This window comes from Gopherus evgoodei, chromosome 1 (assembly GCF_007399415.2).
Source record: "Gopherus evgoodei ecotype Sinaloan lineage chromosome 1, rGopEvg1_v1.p, whole genome shotgun sequence".
NCBI classification, from domain to species: domain Eukaryota; kingdom Metazoa; phylum Chordata; order Testudines; family Testudinidae; genus Gopherus; species Gopherus evgoodei.
The window spans coordinates 312,232,322-312,253,732 of NC_044322.1; the positions used below are offsets into that span (position 1 = coordinate 312,232,322).

Here is a 21,411-nt window from a genome sequence, read left to right on the forward strand (position 1 = left end):
GTGACATACGAGGGTGGCAGCTTGGAAGTGCTGCTCGACCCAGACCACTGCGTCCAGGGTCATATAAGGGTGGCAGCCTGGAAGTGCTGTTTGACCCAGCCTGCTCAGGCTTACTCTATTCCAGTGCAGGACCTGTGGCACCCAACAGAGCAGATGTTGCAGGCAAATTGCTGGATAAAGTGTATGAAAGAGAAATTGCGCAATGTGCAAAAGGTCTAGAGGGTAAAATTGTTAACCTGAGTCTTGATGAGTGGAGCAATGTCCACAATGATCCTGTTGTATATGCTTCTGTGACAACAGAAAAAGGGAATGTCTTCCTTACAGAAACAATGCATCAGGAAATGCACACACAGCAGAATACTTACAAGAAGTAGCACTAAAAGCTATAACAAACTGAAAAATAATTCAAATGTCTAGTACGCAGCTTGGTCACAGACAATGCTGCAAATGTATCCAAGATGAGAAGAAATTATTTAGAAGAGAGTGAAAAGAGTCCCAAGCTAATAACATACAGTTTTAGCACTCATTTCCTCCTAGCCAAAGACTTCAGTGTTTTAGGAATAAAGGCTAATGTTGAAATGGCAAATACTTCCGTAATAACCACTTTGTAGCAGCTGTTCTGAAAAAAGTGGGAGGAACCAAACTAGCTCTCCCACAAGAAGTGCAATGGAACTCAGTAGTGGACTGTTTTGAGCACCATATCAAGAACTGGCCTAATCTGATGACAATTTGTGAACAAAATCAATTTGTGAACAAATAGATGGCACTGTCACAGCCAAAGTTCTCAACATTGGGCTTAAGAGAAATGTTGAACACATGCTGAGTACCTTGAAGCCTATTTCTGTAGCCTTGAACAAAATGCAGGGAAATAGCTGTTTTATTGCTGATGCTATTAAAATTTAGAAGAAACTGAGTGAGATCTTAAAAAGAGACATATGCAATGACAGAGGTAAATTACAAGCATTAAAAAAACAAAAGGGACAAGCACTATCTCCAGCTCATTTTCTTGCAAATATTCTCAATTATCAGTACTACGGTCAAATCTTAACTGCTGAAGAAGAGGAGTCGGCTATGACACGGACATACAGCAATCATCCCTCTATAATGCCAACTATAATCAACTTCAGAGCTAAGGGTGAACCATTCAAGAAATATATGTTTGCTGATGATGTTTTAAAGAAAGTCACAACAGTGAACTGGTGGAAGTCACTTAAACACTGGGATTCAGAGACTGCTGAAGTGATAATTTCACTTTTAACAGCAGTAACTTCTTCTGCTGGTGAAAAAAAGAATATTTTCTTCCTTTGGACTAATTCATTCCAAATTGAGTAATCGTTTGGGACCTGAAAAAGGACAAACACTTGTTTTTCTTTTCCAGATTATGAACAAACAGGAAAACGAAGGTGAAGACGACTGAGTTAGCTGCAGAAGCCAATATTTTAAGTTTCTCATGTTGACCTCTCTGACACAGTTGATTTAATTTGTTTTTGTTTTAAATATTTAACTATTTTAGTTAAAAACAATTTTAACAAAAACAAACCTGATTTTAAAAAAACTTGAATTTTTAACTAAATTCAAAAATTCATATGCTTGTTTCGTTAAAATATTATATGTTTGCTGTTGAAGAAAAAAATCCAGAATACATAATGTTGTTGTTTTAATTAAATAAAACAATTTAAATGTCTGTCTGGTGATGTTCTCCTCCTAATACAGCATGGCAAGTGTTATGTTGCACTCTATATGTTTTATGGAGATAAGTTTATGAGTGTAAATATAATGTAACTAGAACATGTTTTATGCAAAATGTCTCTTGTAAGGTATCATTACAAATCTTATAATCTACTGAGTCTGTTCATCTTATTTGTATGAATGTATCATTCTTGTATCTGAAGCTACAAATATGAAGTATTACTCCGAAGGCCTATTGTAACTATGCAAAGTGTGGGCCATTAATGGTGGTTTAGAATCTTGATGTCTCTCATTGACCAGGACAATTGGTTGTAAATGGCGCTGTATACTTTTAAGCCTTCCTATGTTAGTGTGAGTCAGGGAAGAATGGAGGCTTGGGGTCTCACAGGACATATGATTCTGGTACTGGAATCCATCTTAAACCTAGTGCTTTTCCATTCAGAAGGAGGGGTGGGGACCCAGAGGGACAAAAGATTCCTGTCTTGTGCCAAAGCTATAAAAGGCGGTGGAACAGAACAAAGGAGGCTGCCAGTTATGAGAAACCCCTAGTTACCAACTGAGCTGGAACTAACAAGAACTGTACCAAGGAAAAGGATTGGGCCCAGACTAGGAAAAAGTCTAGCCTGAGAGAGAGCACTTGATCATTGCCTGTTAGGTTCACTCCCTCTGGAGCACCTGGCACTGGTCACTGTTGGTAGACACTGTTGGTAGGCTAGATGGACCTTTGGTCTGATCTGGTACAGCCGTTCTTATGTGAAAAAGCTCCATATTTGATATACATGCACAAATACATGTAAATACACACATATAAAATATTGCATCAATATAGAGTTGGATAAACATTTATTCTGTGCAAGTGAGAAGGATTCCAGGGTATATTACTTTACCTTTCAGTGTTGTTCTATGAAGCTAGCATACTAGAAATTCTGGTTTCAAATCTTCTGAAGAATGGAATTGGCAATCCTACATTTTTTTTTGAGAGAGAATTCTGGACTCATACATGAGGTAATAGCTGATGCAAATCCAAAAGATCCTTTTTAGGGTCTGAGTCTACAAGACTCATGAAAAGGGGTGGATAAGCATTAATCAATGGAGGATACAGCTTTCAAGGAACAAATCTCAGGTAGATAACACTTTCTCTGTAGGTATTATCACATATATCTGTACCTGACAGCTACAGAGCAACAAAGACGACTCTGAAACAAGGAACTTATGCTCCATAACTAGATGTGCCCATACAACAGTTGAAAACAGTTGACTTTCAGTGTGATTTGTGCTTGTAAATCCGTTAGGCACTTTGGGAAATCTCTCTGAAAAATATTGCACGATGTTAACAAAACAGTCAGCAAAATACGTGTCTTACTACAATGAAGATTCATAGGAGGACAGCACATTTCAATTGTCCCCATTGAACATCAGATACAACAAGCTAAATTAGCATGAAGAGCCAAGCTTTCAGAGCTTTCTTTAGCTTTGGCAAAGTTCTGGTCAGTTAGATTCCCCCTTGTTTGTAAATAAAATGGGAATCCAGAGTCAGACCAAGTGAGATGTCAAAGCAGAATGTTCACTACGAGGAAGATACTGTTTTATGTTGGATTACAGACACTTTATTTATACAGTTTATGATTATTATTATTATTTATATATTACATACATAATATTTTGTGTACTATGCTCTTTAAAGGCATAGAATAAGCCAGGTCTCTGACCCGTAATGCTTAAAGTCCAAACAGACAAAATACAAAAGAGTGGGAGAAATCACGCAACATAGCTTATACAGAAGGCAGACTCTTTAATATATCAGCACTACTTTGATTTTGTATTTTAAGTGCTTAAAATACTGATTAGTGACAACAGTAGGAAGCCAATAATGTAAACCTAGGCCTTTAACCAACAAATGACAGGATTTGTCGGCGATAAGGTTAAAACTCTGCCCTCAGCCTTCTCCACTGACAGCATTCTCTGAATTGTAGATGATACTATAAGCCAGACCTGGTGACTGATTAGATAAAAGATGATACTTGGAAAGAACTAATTATTTGGGTGCAAAGAGTAATTCACTAGCTTCTACTAAGAAGAAAAAAAATAGCCAATTCCATAGTAAAAATGTCACAACAGTTAAACAACCAGGAAAGACTCTCCATATGTCTGTCAGGAAAACAGTGCTGCCAGAATCTTTTAAATGAAAAATGTTTGTAGTCAAACATCCACTCCTCCACCGCCCCCCCCCAAAACCCAAATTAGATAAATTCATGGAGGATAGGTCTACCAATGGTTATAAGCCAAGATGGTCAGGGACACAACCCATGCTCTGGATGTCCCTAACCTCTGACTGTAAGAAGGGGATGGATCACTCGATAATTACCTGTTCTGTTCATTACCTGTGAAGCATATGGCACTGACCACTGTCAGAAGACAAGGTACTGGGCTAGATGGACCACTGGTTGACCCAATGTGGGTGTTCTTATGTAAAATAATGTGCACGTTTTACTTCTTCAAAAATTTCTGGGGAATTTTTCTGATGAAAAAAACAAAAACAAAAATACCCACACGTTTTGTTTCTGTTCCTCATGTCACCTTTTCTGTCTCCCTTTTTCAATGGCAAAAGGGAAAAAAAAAAAAAAAAAACATTTTGTAAATTTTCTAAAAGATAAATCTGTTTCTTTAAAAAAAAATGTTGGAAGTAAAACATTTTTGAAGTTTTTGAAAATGTACAGGGAACATTTGATACTGATGTAGGTTTTTATATGGAAGTTTGTCACTATCTCAATAAACCTCCTAAACTAGAGACTGCATTGTGATTAGTTTAGCTTCCCCTGGATATCAGAAAGACAAACTTGCAACTAGCTTGCTTCTCAGTGCAGTTAGCATCTCTCTTTCGGTGACACTCCTAAAGGTGTTGAAGGCAATCAAGCGCAAAGCTAGATTTAGGTTATGCAGGAACCTGAACAAAACAAGCTGTGTGAGGCTCCAGCCACACCTCAGAAACCACCTTCCACATCTGGCATCAGCAGATGGTATTTGATCTGGGTGAGGTTGCTGGTCATTCTGGGAGAATGAAGGGGTGGGACCCCACGTTTAATTTTCAGATTTAATGTACCCTGTACAAACATAATTGCCAGAAATATTTGTTAATGTACCTGTTACAAACATAGTTAATCTATTAAGGAGAAGAGCAGAATCACTTGAAAGCTAGTGGGAACTATAGCCTTTGGATTGCAACAGCAGCTACTATTCAAACGGACACAGCCGGTGGGCAAGGTTATACATGTGTGCTGAAAAGGTCTGTTGACAGTATGGGGGCCTTACGGCCACACACTTGCCACGTGTCTATGGCTAGCCCTGATCAATCAGAAGTGCAGGGATCCAGCTGCTTGAATTCATACAAGACAGCAAACCTCCTTCATTTCAAGTTGCTCTCCTGCAGGCAGCTAGGAGGACTTTAGAAATCAAACTGACTGAGAGCTGAGCCATGTTAAGATTGAGAGAAGGAAATGTCCAAGTTCTAAGCCACGAACATGGCTAATCTCATGGGCAGTTTGGTTGAAGGCTGGTATCATATGATGCCTTTTCTCTATTCTGCCTTCCGCAGCAATCTTCTTAAATCCTCTTTTTTTAATCGCATAACTGAGATAATATCCAATATATTTTTCTGCATGAACATGTCATACAGCAGTCAATAGCCTTGTACATGGTGATTTTCATGCTACATTATATTACCTCAAGTAATAAACTCATTTTCTTAACAACTGTTCACGTTGCATCACGTTAAGTGCAATGATTGGTGCATTTTTCTGGATTTTGTCTAGTCTATAAAAGTATTTTACCACTAGATATTCATGGAGAAAGTAATAATAGGTGAAGTCACTGAATTCATTCACCTCACTAACATTAGGAACAAGCCAGCCATCACAGATAGGCAGAATAAACCTGTGCATAACACTCCACTACCTCTGTCCACCCCCTGCTGCTACAGCAGTGCAATTAGGTTGGGTCTAAAGAAAAAGATATGTACTGGAAATATTTTTTCATTAAATAAATCAAAACTAAAATATCCATTTACTAAAAATATATATTATTTGTCCTCCTCACTATTTTAGCCCCTTTCAGCCAACCAACTTGAGGACAACACAACATGCACCATTCTCACTGAAAAGTGACTGCCTAGACGCCTTCAGCCATTCACAGCCCCATTAGTGAAAGTCCGAAAATATCTGCATCTAGAAAATACCACATCTGATATTTCTAATCTGAGAATCAAGTATCAGAGGGGTAGCCGTGTTAATCTGGATCTGTAAAAGCAGCAAAGAATCCTGTGGCACCTTATAGACTAACAGACGTTTTGGAGCATGAGCTTTCGTGGGTGAATACCCACTTCCTCAGGTGCCCCTGGAAATTTCTACTACATCCATCTGAGGAAGTGGGTATTCACCCACAAAAGCTCATGCTCCAAAACGTCTGTTAGTCTATAAGGTGCCACAGGATTCTTTGCTGCTTTTAATCTGAGAATGATTTGCTCTAACCCTACAGAGTTTTGAGTTCTGCAGAATATTGAATTTTAGGAAAAAAAGGTTTTCACAAAGGTATATTTTGCATATTCACTCAATTTCTTTCCACACATCTGAAAGGCATAAGCTACATATTCATTCCTGACTATTCCCACTCATGAGTTAGATGGAGGATCACAAACTAGTTCAACACATTACAGTATCTCTAAGCAATCTGAAAATTAGGTTATTAATCTTTTAAAGAAACCCAGCCCCAGTGAAGTCATGAATAATGACTATTCTTTTTGAGCATTTCTGCATTGGTAGACACTAATGGTTTTCTTTGCTCAGCCTCAGATTACAGAGAACAGTGATTAGCTACTCCTTACAAACGTAATTAACTGATTAAGAAAAAAGGGCAGAGAAGATCAAAGCTCTTGGGGCATATAGCCTTTGGATTGATTGCAAAAGCAGCTACAATTCAAGGGGTTAAGAGGATAAAACACTGCATTCACACAACACATGTCAGCTGTCTCTCCTCTCATTGTGAAGCTGACTCAACCCACAATAAAGAACAACCTTCTATAAAAGGTTGAAGAAGGTTCTATTCATTTTACTTTGTGAAAACACTAAAACACTGCTAGGAATACAGCAACATGTGTTCAGTGAGGCACAGCCTTCTCAAGCTTCCTTAAGAAGTTCTAAGCAACAAGCTTAGTGTACTATTCTCTTAAACCTCAGAGTCACTCACAGCTGGGTCTACTGTTAATTATTCCAGCCAGTTCTCATCATGTGAGCTTCAAAGCTCTCCAGTCACTGCAGTGAAGCTCTTAAAGCTTTTAACTTTGTCTATTCTGCAACCATTTAGAAGGTTTAAGGAACACTCTCTGAAAACGCCTTTCATATTCTCGATCCTTCTATAACTAACCGTGTCTTTGGTTTCAGTTCCATATTGAATACTGGGCCTAGGATATGTAAAAGATCAACAAAAGCTTGTGATGAAGACCCTGGTTGACAGCCTCACTCCTCTGACACAATGGAATTTTCTACAGTAAGATAAAATTCATCTGTAAAGGAGATGTATCTTTCTCAAGGACTGGTTTGAGACTATGGAATGAAATCTCCCAGGAATTAAGAACCATCACAAACCTAACCGTTCAAGCACAAGGTTAATTTCTTTGAGCTTGTCTTCTCTAACAAAGTCATAGCAACATGTGTGTATATGTAATTTAAAAAAATTCCAAAACAAAACACTCCATTGCAGATCCACTTCTCCCCCTGGGAAGGGGATGAGAGAAAAAAATAAGACCGATGTTAGTAACATTGCTCAATGTGCTATCGAACGCTACTCAGATACTAGTGTGATGAGCAGGGTATTAAAAACTGCACAGAATAGAATGTACTGCAAAACTGCCTTTCATGTAAACTGCCTATTACCTTTATTGATCGATTGCTGGAAATCAAAGAGTTAGAGTTTTATTCCTTTAGAAACTTAACAGTAAATTTAAAAAAACAGACTGAGAAAAAAGGGAGACGAAATGAACATGCAGCAAGCACAGACTGAAACACAGCATTCAGAGAAATTCTGAGTTTCGACTTGTAGCGTTTCTGACACATCCCACTGGGGGATGGATTAGCGTCATTGTGAAAGAGCCAGGATATGGCCTATCCTTCACGCAGAATCTGAGGATCCATGATGAATGGCAACAATACCAGCTACGGATCTTGGAAGCTCCATTAAGCAATGATTTACCATGATCCGATCTGCCTAGAACACAGCCAGCTTGGTAGTGGTTGTACTATCCATCCACTCAAATTTACATCAACCTCTCCCCAAATTCATATGTCTGGGATGGGTAAAATATGCAGAGCACAATTGAATGCTTCTGTCAGCAGCAGGAAATCCCACTGAATTTACCAAACTATTTACAGAACACTGTCTAAAAATGCCTTTCATCTTTTCAGTGCGAATCCAAGGAATCCCAAATACATACTGTTTGTACAGAGGGATTCTGTAGGCTCAGAGGAAGAAGTATGTTGCATACTTACCACACTCCTTCCCTTTCACTACCATCTTCCCTGCCCTTTTGTCTCCAGATAGTTTCAACCAAATTTTGCATGATTTTCCTTATCTTTTTGTCTCCCCATGAGGGATGATATGGGCAAAACTATTTAAGATCCCAAAATAAGCATACATATGGACTTAAAATATTATAAACAAAAATATTTCTAAACAAATTTAAATATCTAAAAATGTGACTTCCCCCTTATTTATCTGCCATCACCTAAGAGTTTGGTGTATCTCCTTCAACAGAGGAGCACATCACTAATACTGAAAGTAGCACAGGGAATGACATGAATGCAGTTCTCTGCCCTGTGCTACAGTTAGCAATGTCATTCTCTGTTGTGAGACACAAACTAAACATTGCCAAGTACTTAGACACATGCTGAACCTGATGCATGAGAGTAGTCCCAGAGTTGTGACACCAGCTGCACAACTCATGCTTAAACGTAAGCATGAGCTTAAGCAATTTGCAGAATTTAGGTTCAAATTCAGTTCTTAGCATGTAAAAATCCCTTCAGTTACATTTAAAATACACAAAGGAAAAAGCCAGTTGTAAGTCAAGACGTTTTATAATTCTTTGAGAACCTACAATATTACGAGTATCAAAGCAGTATTTAATCTGTTTGCAAACTTAAGTCTCCATGGAACCAACAGTCTAAGGGATCATTTCTAGAATTACCAATTGCATACAGATAATTTATTATACAATGCTATTCCATTAATACAGAAAAAAATCTCCACTATGTAGCTACTAGATTTTTAGTCCTTCGCTTGAAATCAAAATATACTGGGCCAAATTCTGCCCCTGTTTACATGTATTCACCTAAAACGAGGTGGTCCATTGGTCCAGTATCATTATATTATCTGCATTAACATTTGCAAGTCTAATGTTCTCTATGGGCTACTGAAGCATCTTTTTCCAAGACAACTACTATAATATTTAGATGATATAAACAAAACCTACTTGGTCTTATAAAACAATGTGATATATACTATACGATGAGTCCATTAAGGAAGTATTCCTCTGCTACTCCCCATAGTCTATTGGTCACATCATGAACTTAGATTCAAAGTCATTCCAAAATGCTCTGATCCCAGCACGACTGTTTTTAGACTCACTGCTTTTACAGATGTAATCTAACAGTGGATATCCTAAGCTAAATAAACATGATAAGTATCAGAGATTTTGCTTCAGCAACATAGTGAATGCAATGACAGAAACACGAAGAAGGTAAAACATCACAGGGCTGACACAGAGCTCAGTCAGCAGTCTGGCAATAGTTTAAAAGTTTCTGGTTAGACACTTTACAGATGCAAGTTTCTTCTACTAATACAGCAGTACTCAATTGCTTGTGGCCCAATTAGCACACAGCTGTGGCCCAGCTGTGTCCTTATAGGCCGCTGGGCCCATGAAGTCAAGGGGGCAGGCTGCCCCATCACCTGGTGCAGTAAGATCCAGAGCCCTGGCTGCCCTGTCACCCTGCCTGGTGTGGCAGGGTCTGGAGTCCCGGCCCCCCATGCCTGGGGCCTTGGCTGCCCTGTCCCACATGGTTGAGTTTTATCAGGTAAGTTTTTGGGAGAAGCAGTGGCAAGCAGAAGAAAGGTTTGCTCTCTGTCTTAATCTCTCTAAGCTGAGACCAGTTCATGAGGTAGAGTTCCTTCCTGAGAATAAGGCAGTGGTGTTGAGCTAGGATTCCTGCCTGCGTGCCATTTTTGAACATCAGGAAGGTCTGGTTTTTATATAGTGTAAATAAACAAGTTACACTAAGAAAACACTATGTCATCATTGCCCCAACAGGAAACTGACATGCAAGGCAATGAAGTCTACTACTCCTCTGCAAAGGAGGAACAGTACCAAGTACTGTGGCAAAAATTGGCACACTATGCCCCTTTCATGTATGGCACTGGACCTTCACTATTCAGACTGCTGGCGCTCAACTTTTCCTGGTGGAATCCCTTTTCATACTTAACTAGGGCTAGTATGTTCGGGAATGTCTACACTTACCAGATAGATGCTGCAGCGACTGATGCACCGCGGGCCAATTTAGTGGGTCCAGCGAAGAGCCGCTAAACTGACCACAAATCACTGTCCCGTCGACTCCGTTACCCCACCAGAACAAGAAGAGTAAGGGAAGTCAACGGGAGAGTGTCTCCTGTCAACACAGCACTGTGTAGACACTGAGATAAGTCAACCTAAGCTACGTCGACTCCAGCTACACTATTCACGTAACTGGAGTTGCGTAACTTAGGTCAACTTACCCCCATAGCGTAGATAAGGCCTTAGTCTGCTAATTAGCAGGCATCTATTAAATCGTGCAAGTTCTGAAGTATGAGAAAAGCTAATGACATTTAAGTCCATATAACTCCAATATTTGAGACAATACAAACGTAGATTGCACTATCCACACACAAAGTATGCAAGTGTCTCTGTCCACAGCTGAACTTCAGTACTTTGTATGACCTGTTTCTTCCACTTACATAGAATATCTTCACAGAGAAATGAAATCTCATATCTTAGCATCCTTTAAAGTAAGACTAATTGATTAGCAAACTTTCCAGTAGTCTGTTCTAGATTGTGATGAATGGGTAGTGAAGAGTGGTGACAATTAAGTCTGCTAGACTTAATTCACAATTCCAGCTCCCAGTGTCATACTACTGTGAAATCCATTCGCTGCACTACGTTAACCCTTGGAGCAGTCATCTGAAGTTTGCTCAAACTCACCCTTGTCAACCATTTGCAGTCAATGTTTGTTAAACATCTGATAAAGCACTAAAACTAATTACCTTCTTTATTTAGAAACACGGCTTGAGAACAGACTGTTATGCCTATGTTGATTTTCTTCTAATTTAATGGGACAGTTCTGTCCATTATCCCATTAGCTACACACTGCTAAAAGACTATAATGGGCACCACAAAGCCAAACAACTAATTGAAGTCATTACAAATTCCCAAAACAACATCAATTCTTTCTACACTCGATTGCTGCAAAATGATCTCTTTTAAAAACACACATATATCACACATTTGATCTGATCTCTGAATGGCTACAGAATAACCAAAAATAAGGAGATCTGGCTCCCGTCTTCTCCTCACCAAAATTGTGTCTCATTCTGTATATTTGCCAACATTCCTGAAACAAATACACAGTCTGACTCATTTCCTCACAGGGAAAACATTCATGTTGATCCTTTAAACAAGCCAGCAGTAGTACAGACTTCCAGAGCATTCTGCTGTGAGAAGACATTGATATTCATGTATTGCCAAGGTAAATTTCAACCTTTTAACTCCAGATGTTTATACTGGCAAAGTCATAGCATTACAGAGGTAGTTACTAATTCAAATTTTATTTAGAAATATTCTCTTCATTTTGATTAAATGCTGAAGCACTAATGTTTTTAATAAAATGTTTAGCTGTTCTGCAGTTTCTCCCTAGATTTTCTTGAAATCCTTCCCAAAGTACAAAAAAACCATAAAAAAACTAAGGAGTCACAAAGTATAACAGTAAAAGATACGCTAGCACATGGTGTCAAAAGATCAACCTTCAGCCATGTAGCATAAAATTATTAAGCAGCAGAGCAGGAATTAATTCTCTATTTAATTATTTTTATGTAGGACATTTTCATATGGAACTTAAGCTCTCCTGACACTTTAAATACCAGTATTCGTATTCCTTATACAGCTGAAATTCTCTAAAACGTAACTTCAGACAAAAAGAGAAGAGTTCTTATAGCTTAATTAATTTTGGTCTGTGAACTCTTTCCTCCATGTAAAAAAACTTTCACCTTTCTTATTAAAAACAAACATACTTTGAACAAATAGTAAAATGAAGAATAAAAGTTTGAGTAAATGTATCAAACCTTATGGTAGCACAGTCTCTATCGAGCAATACATGAAGAGTGCCACGATAAGATCAGAGAAAAAGAGATTTGTTGTCTGAGCTATAAGGCTGCTGCTAGAAAATTCTGATACAAGAGCTCTATGTAGATAAAGAGCACATTGCAAGTTCAGCATAATTACAGCCAACTCTGCTCCCTCCTAAACAAGTGTATGTATAGTTCAGCCAGTTGAAGCACATGTGCTCACTCTCTTTTTCCAAAACAAAAACAAACAAAAAAAATCCTGTTTGGCATATTGCTCTAGGCTCCCTACAATTTAAGCAATGCCAGCATTCAAACAGCATTGACACACTTCAGATGTCAACTCTTTAATAAGGACATGGTGCCAGATGCCAGCTTCCCTTCCTATCAATTTCTTGATCTACTTGTTTCATTTGTCTTGTTTTGGAATGCTGTTCAACTGTCAAGTTAAAACAATGCTTCTGCACCCTCACTGAAACCGAGGTCAAAGAGCTGCACCAGCAGCAAACATAATATAGCTACAGTTAAGTACGATGATTAAAGAGCACAATACAGCTGTGATCAAAAATTCCACTGTCATAACACAGCAAGGAATCCATTTCACTAACTTAAGTAAAATAACTTTTCCCACACATATTGCTGCATCTTTTAGTGTTAACCACGTTTACAGATCATAGACTAGTTAGAGAGAAGAAACAAAACATTTCTGAATTTACGTAGAGTTTTTGGTTTTAGTTTTTAAAGTCAAACTCTTTTCAATTCTGTTTAGTAAAAGAAAATAATTATATGGGAACACACTTTAATATAGCTGTAATGGAATATTACATGATTGGAAAAGAATTGTAGTGGTATAGATAAAACACAACAGGCATTCAACTAGCTAATCAAAAAGAAGAGCGGCTTCCCTAACTGTTCAAAGAGTCCCAGAACATCATTTATCAACACAGCTCCTTTAAACCTCTCAGGTGCACAACAGCTATATCACTTTTTCAGGACAAAACACTTTCACATAAAAATGGTGAATTTATGAAGAACCATTTGACCCGCCTCTTCAGCCATCATAAAGAGAAACAGAATACCACTCCTCGTTGCCTAGTCAGTTTCTACAGCTTTACCTTGAAAAAGTAAACATCCTTATATCAATACTTCTGTACACTCACTTAGCTGTTCAAGAAATCCATAATGTATATACACATCTGATGAACATTTGATCACTTCAGTTTACAATAGTTCTGCTAGCACACACTAGGGATAACTGTCCTACTCAGATCTGAACCTTAGAGTTCAGAACATGAGAAGCTAGCATGAAACCTCCAAACTTAATTACCAGCTTGGATCTGATATCGCTGCCACCAGCCAGAATTCCAGTGTCTGGCTCACTCTGGTCTCCCCAAAACCTTCCCTGGGGAATCCCACGACTCAGATGCCCTGAGTCTCACCACAAAGGGAAATAACCCACTTCCATTCCCCCTCTTTACCTCCTCCCAGACTTCCCCGCCCTGGGTACTCTAGGAGATTCCCTGCTTCAAGTCCTTGAAACACCGCACCGAGAAATCAAATATTTCTCTCCCCTCACCCAGAGGTTATGCAAATTCAGGCTTAGTAAATCTAACACAAAGAGATTCTCTCTTCCCCCCATCTTCTTCCTCCCACCAATCCCCTGGAGAGCTGCAGACTCAATCCCCTTGAGCTCCCACTAAAAAAAAATCCAACAGGTCTTAAAAAGAAAGCTTTATATAAAAAGAAAGAGAAAGACATACAATTGGTCTTTGTATCAAGGTGACAATATACAGGGTCAATTGCTTAAAAGAAAAAATGAATAAACAGCCTTATCCAAAAGAATACAATTTAAAACATTCCAGCAACTACACACATGTAAATACAAAAAAATATATAAACCTATTGTCTTACTAGCCTTGTACTTACAACTTGGAAACAGAAGATTAGAAAGCCTGGAGATAGAAAGATCACCTTCAGAGCCGAGAGGGTCACCGGACAAAGAACAAAGAACTCACACCAAAACTTCCCTCCACCCAGATTTGAAAAAGTCTTGTTTCCTGATTGGTCCTCTGGTCAGGTGTTTGGTTCCCTTTGTTAACCCTTTACAGGTAAAAGAACATTAACCCTTAGCTATCTGTTTATGACAACACTAATGAAGGAAAATGACAACATACTCATGAAAAATGTCAAATCCATGGTCAGTGAGTCAGCCATTATTACATCAACGTGTTTTTCTCACTCTTACCTCAATGATTTTGTCATGAATTTGCAGACCTTCTGTCTTGTCAGCAGGTCCATTTTCCAAGATCTTTGACACATAAATTCCTTCAGGTGAAGAGTCCTCCTGATTGTTCCGTACCAGCCAATATTGAAGTTGCAAAATAAAAGACAGCCATATTAGTACAAGAAAAGAGACAGATGTATATTCAGCAATGCAAAATGCAAATCCATCCAGAAAATGCAGCTCTCTTTTTTATCTAGGAATTTAACTACTTGGGATTTTTAACTTAATACACAATAGGCGTTAGTCAAAATGATAGCATTAATAAACTATTCCAGCATTTTTGACAAGTTAATCTATTAGGTTAATTTAGTCTACATAAAATGCAAGGTGCAATAGTAATCAGATCCTAGATAAAATATTTTAAGTGAATCTCACACTTTCTAGCAGATGTGACTAATGTATATAAAGAGGATCACGTACTAAAGAAAAAAGAAGGAAGCACAGGTGTTTGTCTCAGGAAGAAAAGTCATTCTTTAACACTGCTTTTTGTATATATTTTTTCGTTAGAAAATAAAGCGCAACTATTTAGTAACATATAGTAGTGATGGGATTCTATTGAAGTTGGTTAACCTCATACTCTGAAACCTCTCATAAATCCTATTTACATGGGAGACGCAGAACTTGCTCAACTGAAATCTGTAAAGATCAGCTATAGACAAAAGGAGAACCTTTTCCAAGTTTATCTTTACGCATTTCCAAGTGAAACTCACTTAAAGTTCAAACTTACAGCTAAGAAGTTATTTACCACGTTTGGAATAATACAATAGACAACTCTGATCACATTAAAGTTATTTTATTTTTAAACATATGATGTAGTGTCAGTACAACTCTGCGTGCCAGACTTCCAACATTTCACTTAAAATAAGTTTTAATAAATTACCGATATATATAATGAAGTTGAAGAGACACAGTCAACTTAGAAATCACTTTTCTGTTTGAGCTTATTTATTTAATAGGGCTGTCGATTAATTGCAGTTAACTCACATGATTAACTCAAAAAAATTAATCACAATTAAAAAATTAATCATGATTAATAACAGTTTAATCATACTGTTAAACAATACAATACCAAATGAAATTTATTAAACATTTTAGATGTTTTTCTACATTTTCATATCTACTGTATTCTGTGTTATAACTGAAATCAAAGTGTACTTTATTTTTTATTACAAATATTTGCACTGTAAAAATGATAAATAGTATTTTTCAATTCACCTCATACAAGTACTGTAGTGCAATCTCTTTGTCATGAAAGTGCAACTTACAAATGTAGATTGTTTTTTGTTACATAATTGCACTAAAAACAAAACAATTTAAAACTTCAGAGCCTACTTCTTGTTCAGCCAATCACTAAGACAAACAAGTTTATTTACATTTATAGGAGATAATGCTGTCCTCTTCTTATTTAGAAGGTCACCAGAAAGTGAGAACAGGTATTTGCATGGCACTTTTGTAGCCAGCATTGCAAGGCATTTACGTGCCAGCTATGCTAAACATTCATATGCTCCTTCATGCTTCGGCCACTGTTCCAGAGGACATACTTCCATGCTGAGGACACTCATTAAAAAAATGTGTTAATTATATTTGTGACTGAACTCCTTTGGGGACAATTTTATGTCCGCTGCTCTGTTTTGCCCATATTCTGCCATATATTTCATGTTATAGCAGTCTCGGATGATGACTTGGCACGTTTGTTTTAAGAACACTTTCACTGCAGATTTGACAAAACACAAAGAAGATATCAATGTGAGTTTTCTAAACATAGTTACAGCACTGGACCCAAGGTTTAAGAATCTGAACTGCCTTCCAAATCCTGAGAGGGACGAGGTATGCAGCATGCTTTCAGCACTCTTAAAAGAGCAACACTCCAATGCGGAAACTATAGAACCCAAATCACCAAAAAAGAAAAACAACCTTCTCCTGGTGGCACCTGCACTACTTTGGATTGTTATTGAGCAGAATCCATCATCAGTATGGAAGCATGTCCTCTGGAATTGGTGGCTGAAGCATGAAAGGACATACAGTAACTCCTAGCTTAATGTTGTAGTTATGTTCCTGAAAAATGCTACTTTAAGCGAAACGATGTTAAGCTAATCCAATTTCTCCATAAGAATTAATGTAAATGTGTTGGGGGAGGGAGTTAGGTTCCAGGGAAATTTTTTTCACCTGACAAAAGACTATATTTTATACACAGACACAGACACAGACACACACGCGCGCGCGTAGTATACATTTTAAACAAACAATTGAATACCGTACACAGCAATGATGATTGTGAAGTTTGGTTGGAGATGAAGTCAGAGGGTGAAAGAAGGTGGATTATTTCCCAGGGAATGCCTTACTGCTAAATGATGAACTAACCCTCAAGGGTTAACTCACTGTTGTTAATGTAGCCTCACACTCTACAAGGCAGCACGAATAGAAGGAGGGGAAACAGCATGGCAGAGAGAGACAGAAACACACACCTTGTGTGTGAGAAAGACGTGCATTGCCCCTTTAAGTACGCTGACCCAACTCTAAGTACATTGCCTTTTAAAATAGATTAGCAAATTGAGACAGCAGCTGCTGCCAGCAAGCTCCCTCCCTCCTGAGCCCTGTGATGTTGTCACCTTCCTCCTCCCCCCTCCCTGACATTAGCACTCCTCTTCTCCCCACCTCTGGCACAGCAAGCAGGAGGCTCCCAGGAGCAGCTCCAAGACAGAGGGCAGGAGTAGCACATGGCAGTGGGGGGGCGGCAGGGACAGCTGAACTGCCAAGCAATTGATAGCCTTCTGGGTGGCTGCCTCACAGGGAACTTAGGGGAGCTGATAGGCGGGCTGCCGATCCACCCTGGTTCCAAGCCCCCACCAGCTAGCTCCAATGTGCTGCTCTTTCTGCAAGCAGTGAACAACACAAGCAGCTGCCAAACAACATTATAAGGGAGCATTGTGAAATTTTAAACAAGCATTTTCTCTAATTGATCAGCAATGTAACAACGAAACAACGTTAACCGGGATGAATTTAAGTGAGGAGTTACTGTATGAATCTTTAGCGCATCTGGCACATAAATATTTTGCAATGCCGTCTACAACAGTGCCATGAGAATGCCTGTTCTCACTTTCAGGTGACATTGTAAACAAGATGCCGGCAACATTATCTCCTGCAAATGTAAACAAATGTGTTTGTCTGAACGATTGGCTGAACAAGAAGTAGGACTGAGTGGACATGCAGGCTCTAAAATTTTACATTGTTTTAATTTTGAATGCAGTTTTTTTAATATAAATTCTACATTTGAAAGTACACCTTTCATGGTAAAGAGATTGCACTACAGTACTTGTAGTAGGTGAATCGAAAAATACTATTTATTTTGTTTTTTTACAGTGCAAATATTTGTAATCAAAAATAAAAAATGAGCAGTGTACACTTTGTATTCTGTGTTGTAACTGAAATCAATATATTTGAAAATATAGAAAACATCCAAAATATTTAAATACATGGTATTCACTTATTGTTTAACAGTGCGATTAATCACGCGATTAATCACAAGTAAAATATTAATTGCAAGATTAATCACAATTAATTTTTAATAGCTTGACAGTCCTATTATTTAACGTTACAAACAACAAAAATGTCAGTCTATTTTCCCAGTTTTTTTTATTTTGTACATTTTACAGCACTTTGTAGGTTGTCGGTTAAGCCCTGACCAATGGGACTATTCATGTACATAAGTGTTCGCAGTATTGGGTCCTTTGTTTCTCACAGCAAAACCACAATCAGGATGACACTCCACTGTGCTATGTGCTATACAAATATACAGTTACTGTCCTGAAGAGCTTGCATTCTGTCTAGATTTCAAGTCGACCGTATTGCTCTAAATTATGTGCTGGTAAATCAACATCTGCTGCCTACCCCCTTGACTCTTCACGCCTCACATCCTAAAAAGAGGTCCAAAAATGAACAGGTAATTGAAAAAAAGTTTCAAAATGGTCTAACATAAACAAATAGACTTCTACTGAGTGTCCTCTTCAGATATGAGAAATATAATTTTACTAATATAAATATACTTTTATTCATATAAAATTGCACCTTATTCAATGACTTTTTATAAAGCAAGGTACTATCTGATGAGAGTAAGGGGATGAATCTGGTCCAGCCTAAATAGACAACATAGATACATGGCATACAGCACCCTTTGGCAGTCCTTGCCACCTGGATTCAGCATTCATGGGGAGGGAGTTTGTGCTTCAGTTCTAAAAGGGGCAGCAAAGAACTCGCAGGCCAAGATGGCAGGAGGGGGCTAAAATGGCTTTAAGCTACCTTTATGCCCTCTCAATCCTGGGCTGCTCTCAGGCTGGCTGGACACACACACACACACACACCCTTCTCCCAGGCATAAGTTAACCAGCCCTGGGGACCTAAGTTACCAGAGCCTCTTTGGGCTGCACAAGAGCTGCAGGGCTGCCCAGAAACCCAGATCTGACACATTCCTGCTGCCCCCAGTATACCCCTATCGCAGGGCTTGTGATGGGGTCTATGGAGGACAGCCTGAAGCTCTCTCCACAGTGCCGGCAACAGAAGAATTCTCCCATCACCAGAACCAGGAGAACCACAGCCTCAAAAGTCCAGAGCAGGAGTGAAGATCTCACTTATAGAGTTTTATTAGGATACCACATCATCCTCTCCTTTAAAAAACATACAACCCACACACACAGCCCTCTGAAATAACTTCTTTCCTGCTAAGATAAATCATAATGAGATTGTTATGAGTTTGGTTTTGTTTTTTCAGGTGAGGGGAGGAAGAAACAAAACTGAAAAAACTTTCAACTGTTTTATGAAACACAACACACAGAAATTGTAAGTATATTTATCCCTCAGACACAGAAAGGCACGTTATCCGAAAGGAAAAGCTTGCAATTCTGTAAGTAGAACATAATTTTGTCCTCAAAAATCTGTCACTTGCAGGACCAATCAGCATTCTGTCTCACTTCATTAAACCAAGTTTCATGCAATGCACATTTTCCTTGAATAACCTGAAAAAATGATTTCTTGCACTTTGAGATGAGCACAGACCCTTTCTATCTTGTTACTCAACAATTCTTGACACAATGTTTACATTTTTATATTAGATAATAGTATTAGTTCAGCGTTTCCCAACCATTTCCAGTCTAAGGCACACTTACTTCAATAAAAGAGTTCTGTGGCGCACCACAACCCCACGCTAAAATCATTAGAACAAAACTTACTTATCATTGGAAATTTGAGCTAGCCTTGATATTCAAAATTGCTTAATCCCAGCAGGAAACGTTGACAGTGCAACTCGGAATTCTTGCTCCACTGATCTCATATGCTCTCTTTGCTTGTTTTTTATGTAATTCAAGCCTGAAAAAACTTAATTTGCACAGGTAAGTTGTTGAAAATGGCAACAAAATGGAGATTATCATGTATTCATCTGCCAGTGTCAACCAGAATGAGTCCACAGTCATATTGCCAAACTTAATTTTAAAAGAGTGGTCCATCCTTAATTCAGCAAGTTGCTCTTGAGTCATTATTGTAAGATTCTTAGCACTTTCCATTGCAGAGGAAATTCAAGGATCCCAGACCCAGTCGAAATCTTCTGTTTAGGTTGAAGGAAAATATAGGGCTGAATTTTTCTTCCAGACTTTTCAAATGCTCAGAAAAGATATTGACCAAAATACTGCCAATGTGATCTGTTGTGCTTTCCAGGATCAACATTTCTATTGTGCCTTTTGCTACTTTTTTCACATCAGAGGGCTGACTTAGATCTAAACTCATGCAGTTTATCTGTGCAAGAGACAAGATCCTCATTTCTACCTTGCATTTTTCCTGTTCAGTTCACTGAGGTGATGGAATATATCAGCCAAGTAGGCAAGTTTTGCACACCGTGTCACATCAGCGATTAGGTCCATGTATGTGGATTCCTCCAAGCTATTTTTACCTCCTCTCTGAGCTCATACAAACATGAGAGAACTTTTCCATGGAAAAGCCAGTGTATTTCTATGTAAAAAAGTAAATTCTGGTGTTCTGCTCCCATTTCCTCACACAACAATGAGAAAAGGCAACATTTTAAGGACTGTGATTTTATTAAGTTCACAATCTTTACTGCTCCATCCAACACTGAGGTAAGTTTTTCTGGCAGTTTTTTGGCCACGACAGCTTCACGGTGCAGGAAACAGTAGGTCACCAGCACATCTGGATTTTGTTCTTTGACCTTGCATACAAACCTCTTGTCTTTTCAGTCATGGAGCCAGTTCCGTCTGTGCAAACACTAAGTGCAATTCTCCCTCCTCAAGGCAGGTCATTGTCACCCTGAAGATTTCCTCTCCAGTCGTGTGACCTGGCAGTTGTCTGCAAAATAAAAAATTTTCTTTTACACTATCTCCATCAACATACCTGACATTAGCCAAGAGTTCAGTGTGATTGCTGATATCTGTTGAGTCAGCAAGCTGCAATGCAAATTTTCCACTTGATTTGATTTTTCTCAGAGCACAGTCTCAATTCAGCTGAAATCATCAATGTGGCGACTTATATTATCTGAAAGGGGAACTTTTGCGATTTCATTGACTGCATTCTCCTAACATTTCTCTCATCATTTCTTTGCATGCTGGTAAAATTAGTATTTCTACAATTGTATAATGGCTTTTTCACCTTGCTACAAGCAAAGTAGCTTGCTTCCACTGGTTTATGAGAAACTGCTACAGCCTTTCATCATTTGCACTTGTTTTTCAGTTTGATCCTTCAAACGCTCAAAAAAATATTTTCCCTATTGACAGGGGATGGGTGTTTGCTTGTAAGGTGTCATCACTTGGCATGACTGCATGGCTTGAGAGTTTCTCCCCAAACACATGACACTGTCAAAGAGAGCAAGATGGTTCAGCTGTAAATAAAAATCCAAATTGCAAATAACTCTCACCATAGCGTTGGCTCACTACTTTGATTTTCTTATGTTCATGTTCAGCTTCACGTGGAGGTGCTAGATTCTCTTTTCTTCAAATATTCGTCCATTTTCAAGTCTTCAAATCAAAATTCAG

General features: G+C 38.5%; 1 protein-coding gene across 2 annotated transcripts in view; it reads right to left on the bottom strand.

Moving 5' to 3' along the window:
• Nucleotides 1-21,411, bottom strand: part of PDZRN4 (PDZ domain containing ring finger 4) — a 394,640-nt gene that overhangs the window by 367,119 nt on the left and 6,110 nt on the right. For both annotated transcript variants that reach the window (XM_030548959.1, XM_030548958.1), the window contains one exon: nucleotides 14,345-14,443. In XM_030548959.1, the coding sequence (XP_030404819.1) occupies nucleotides 14,345-14,443 (99 nt within the window). The remainder of the gene's footprint in view (nucleotides 1-14,344; nucleotides 14,444-21,411) is intronic.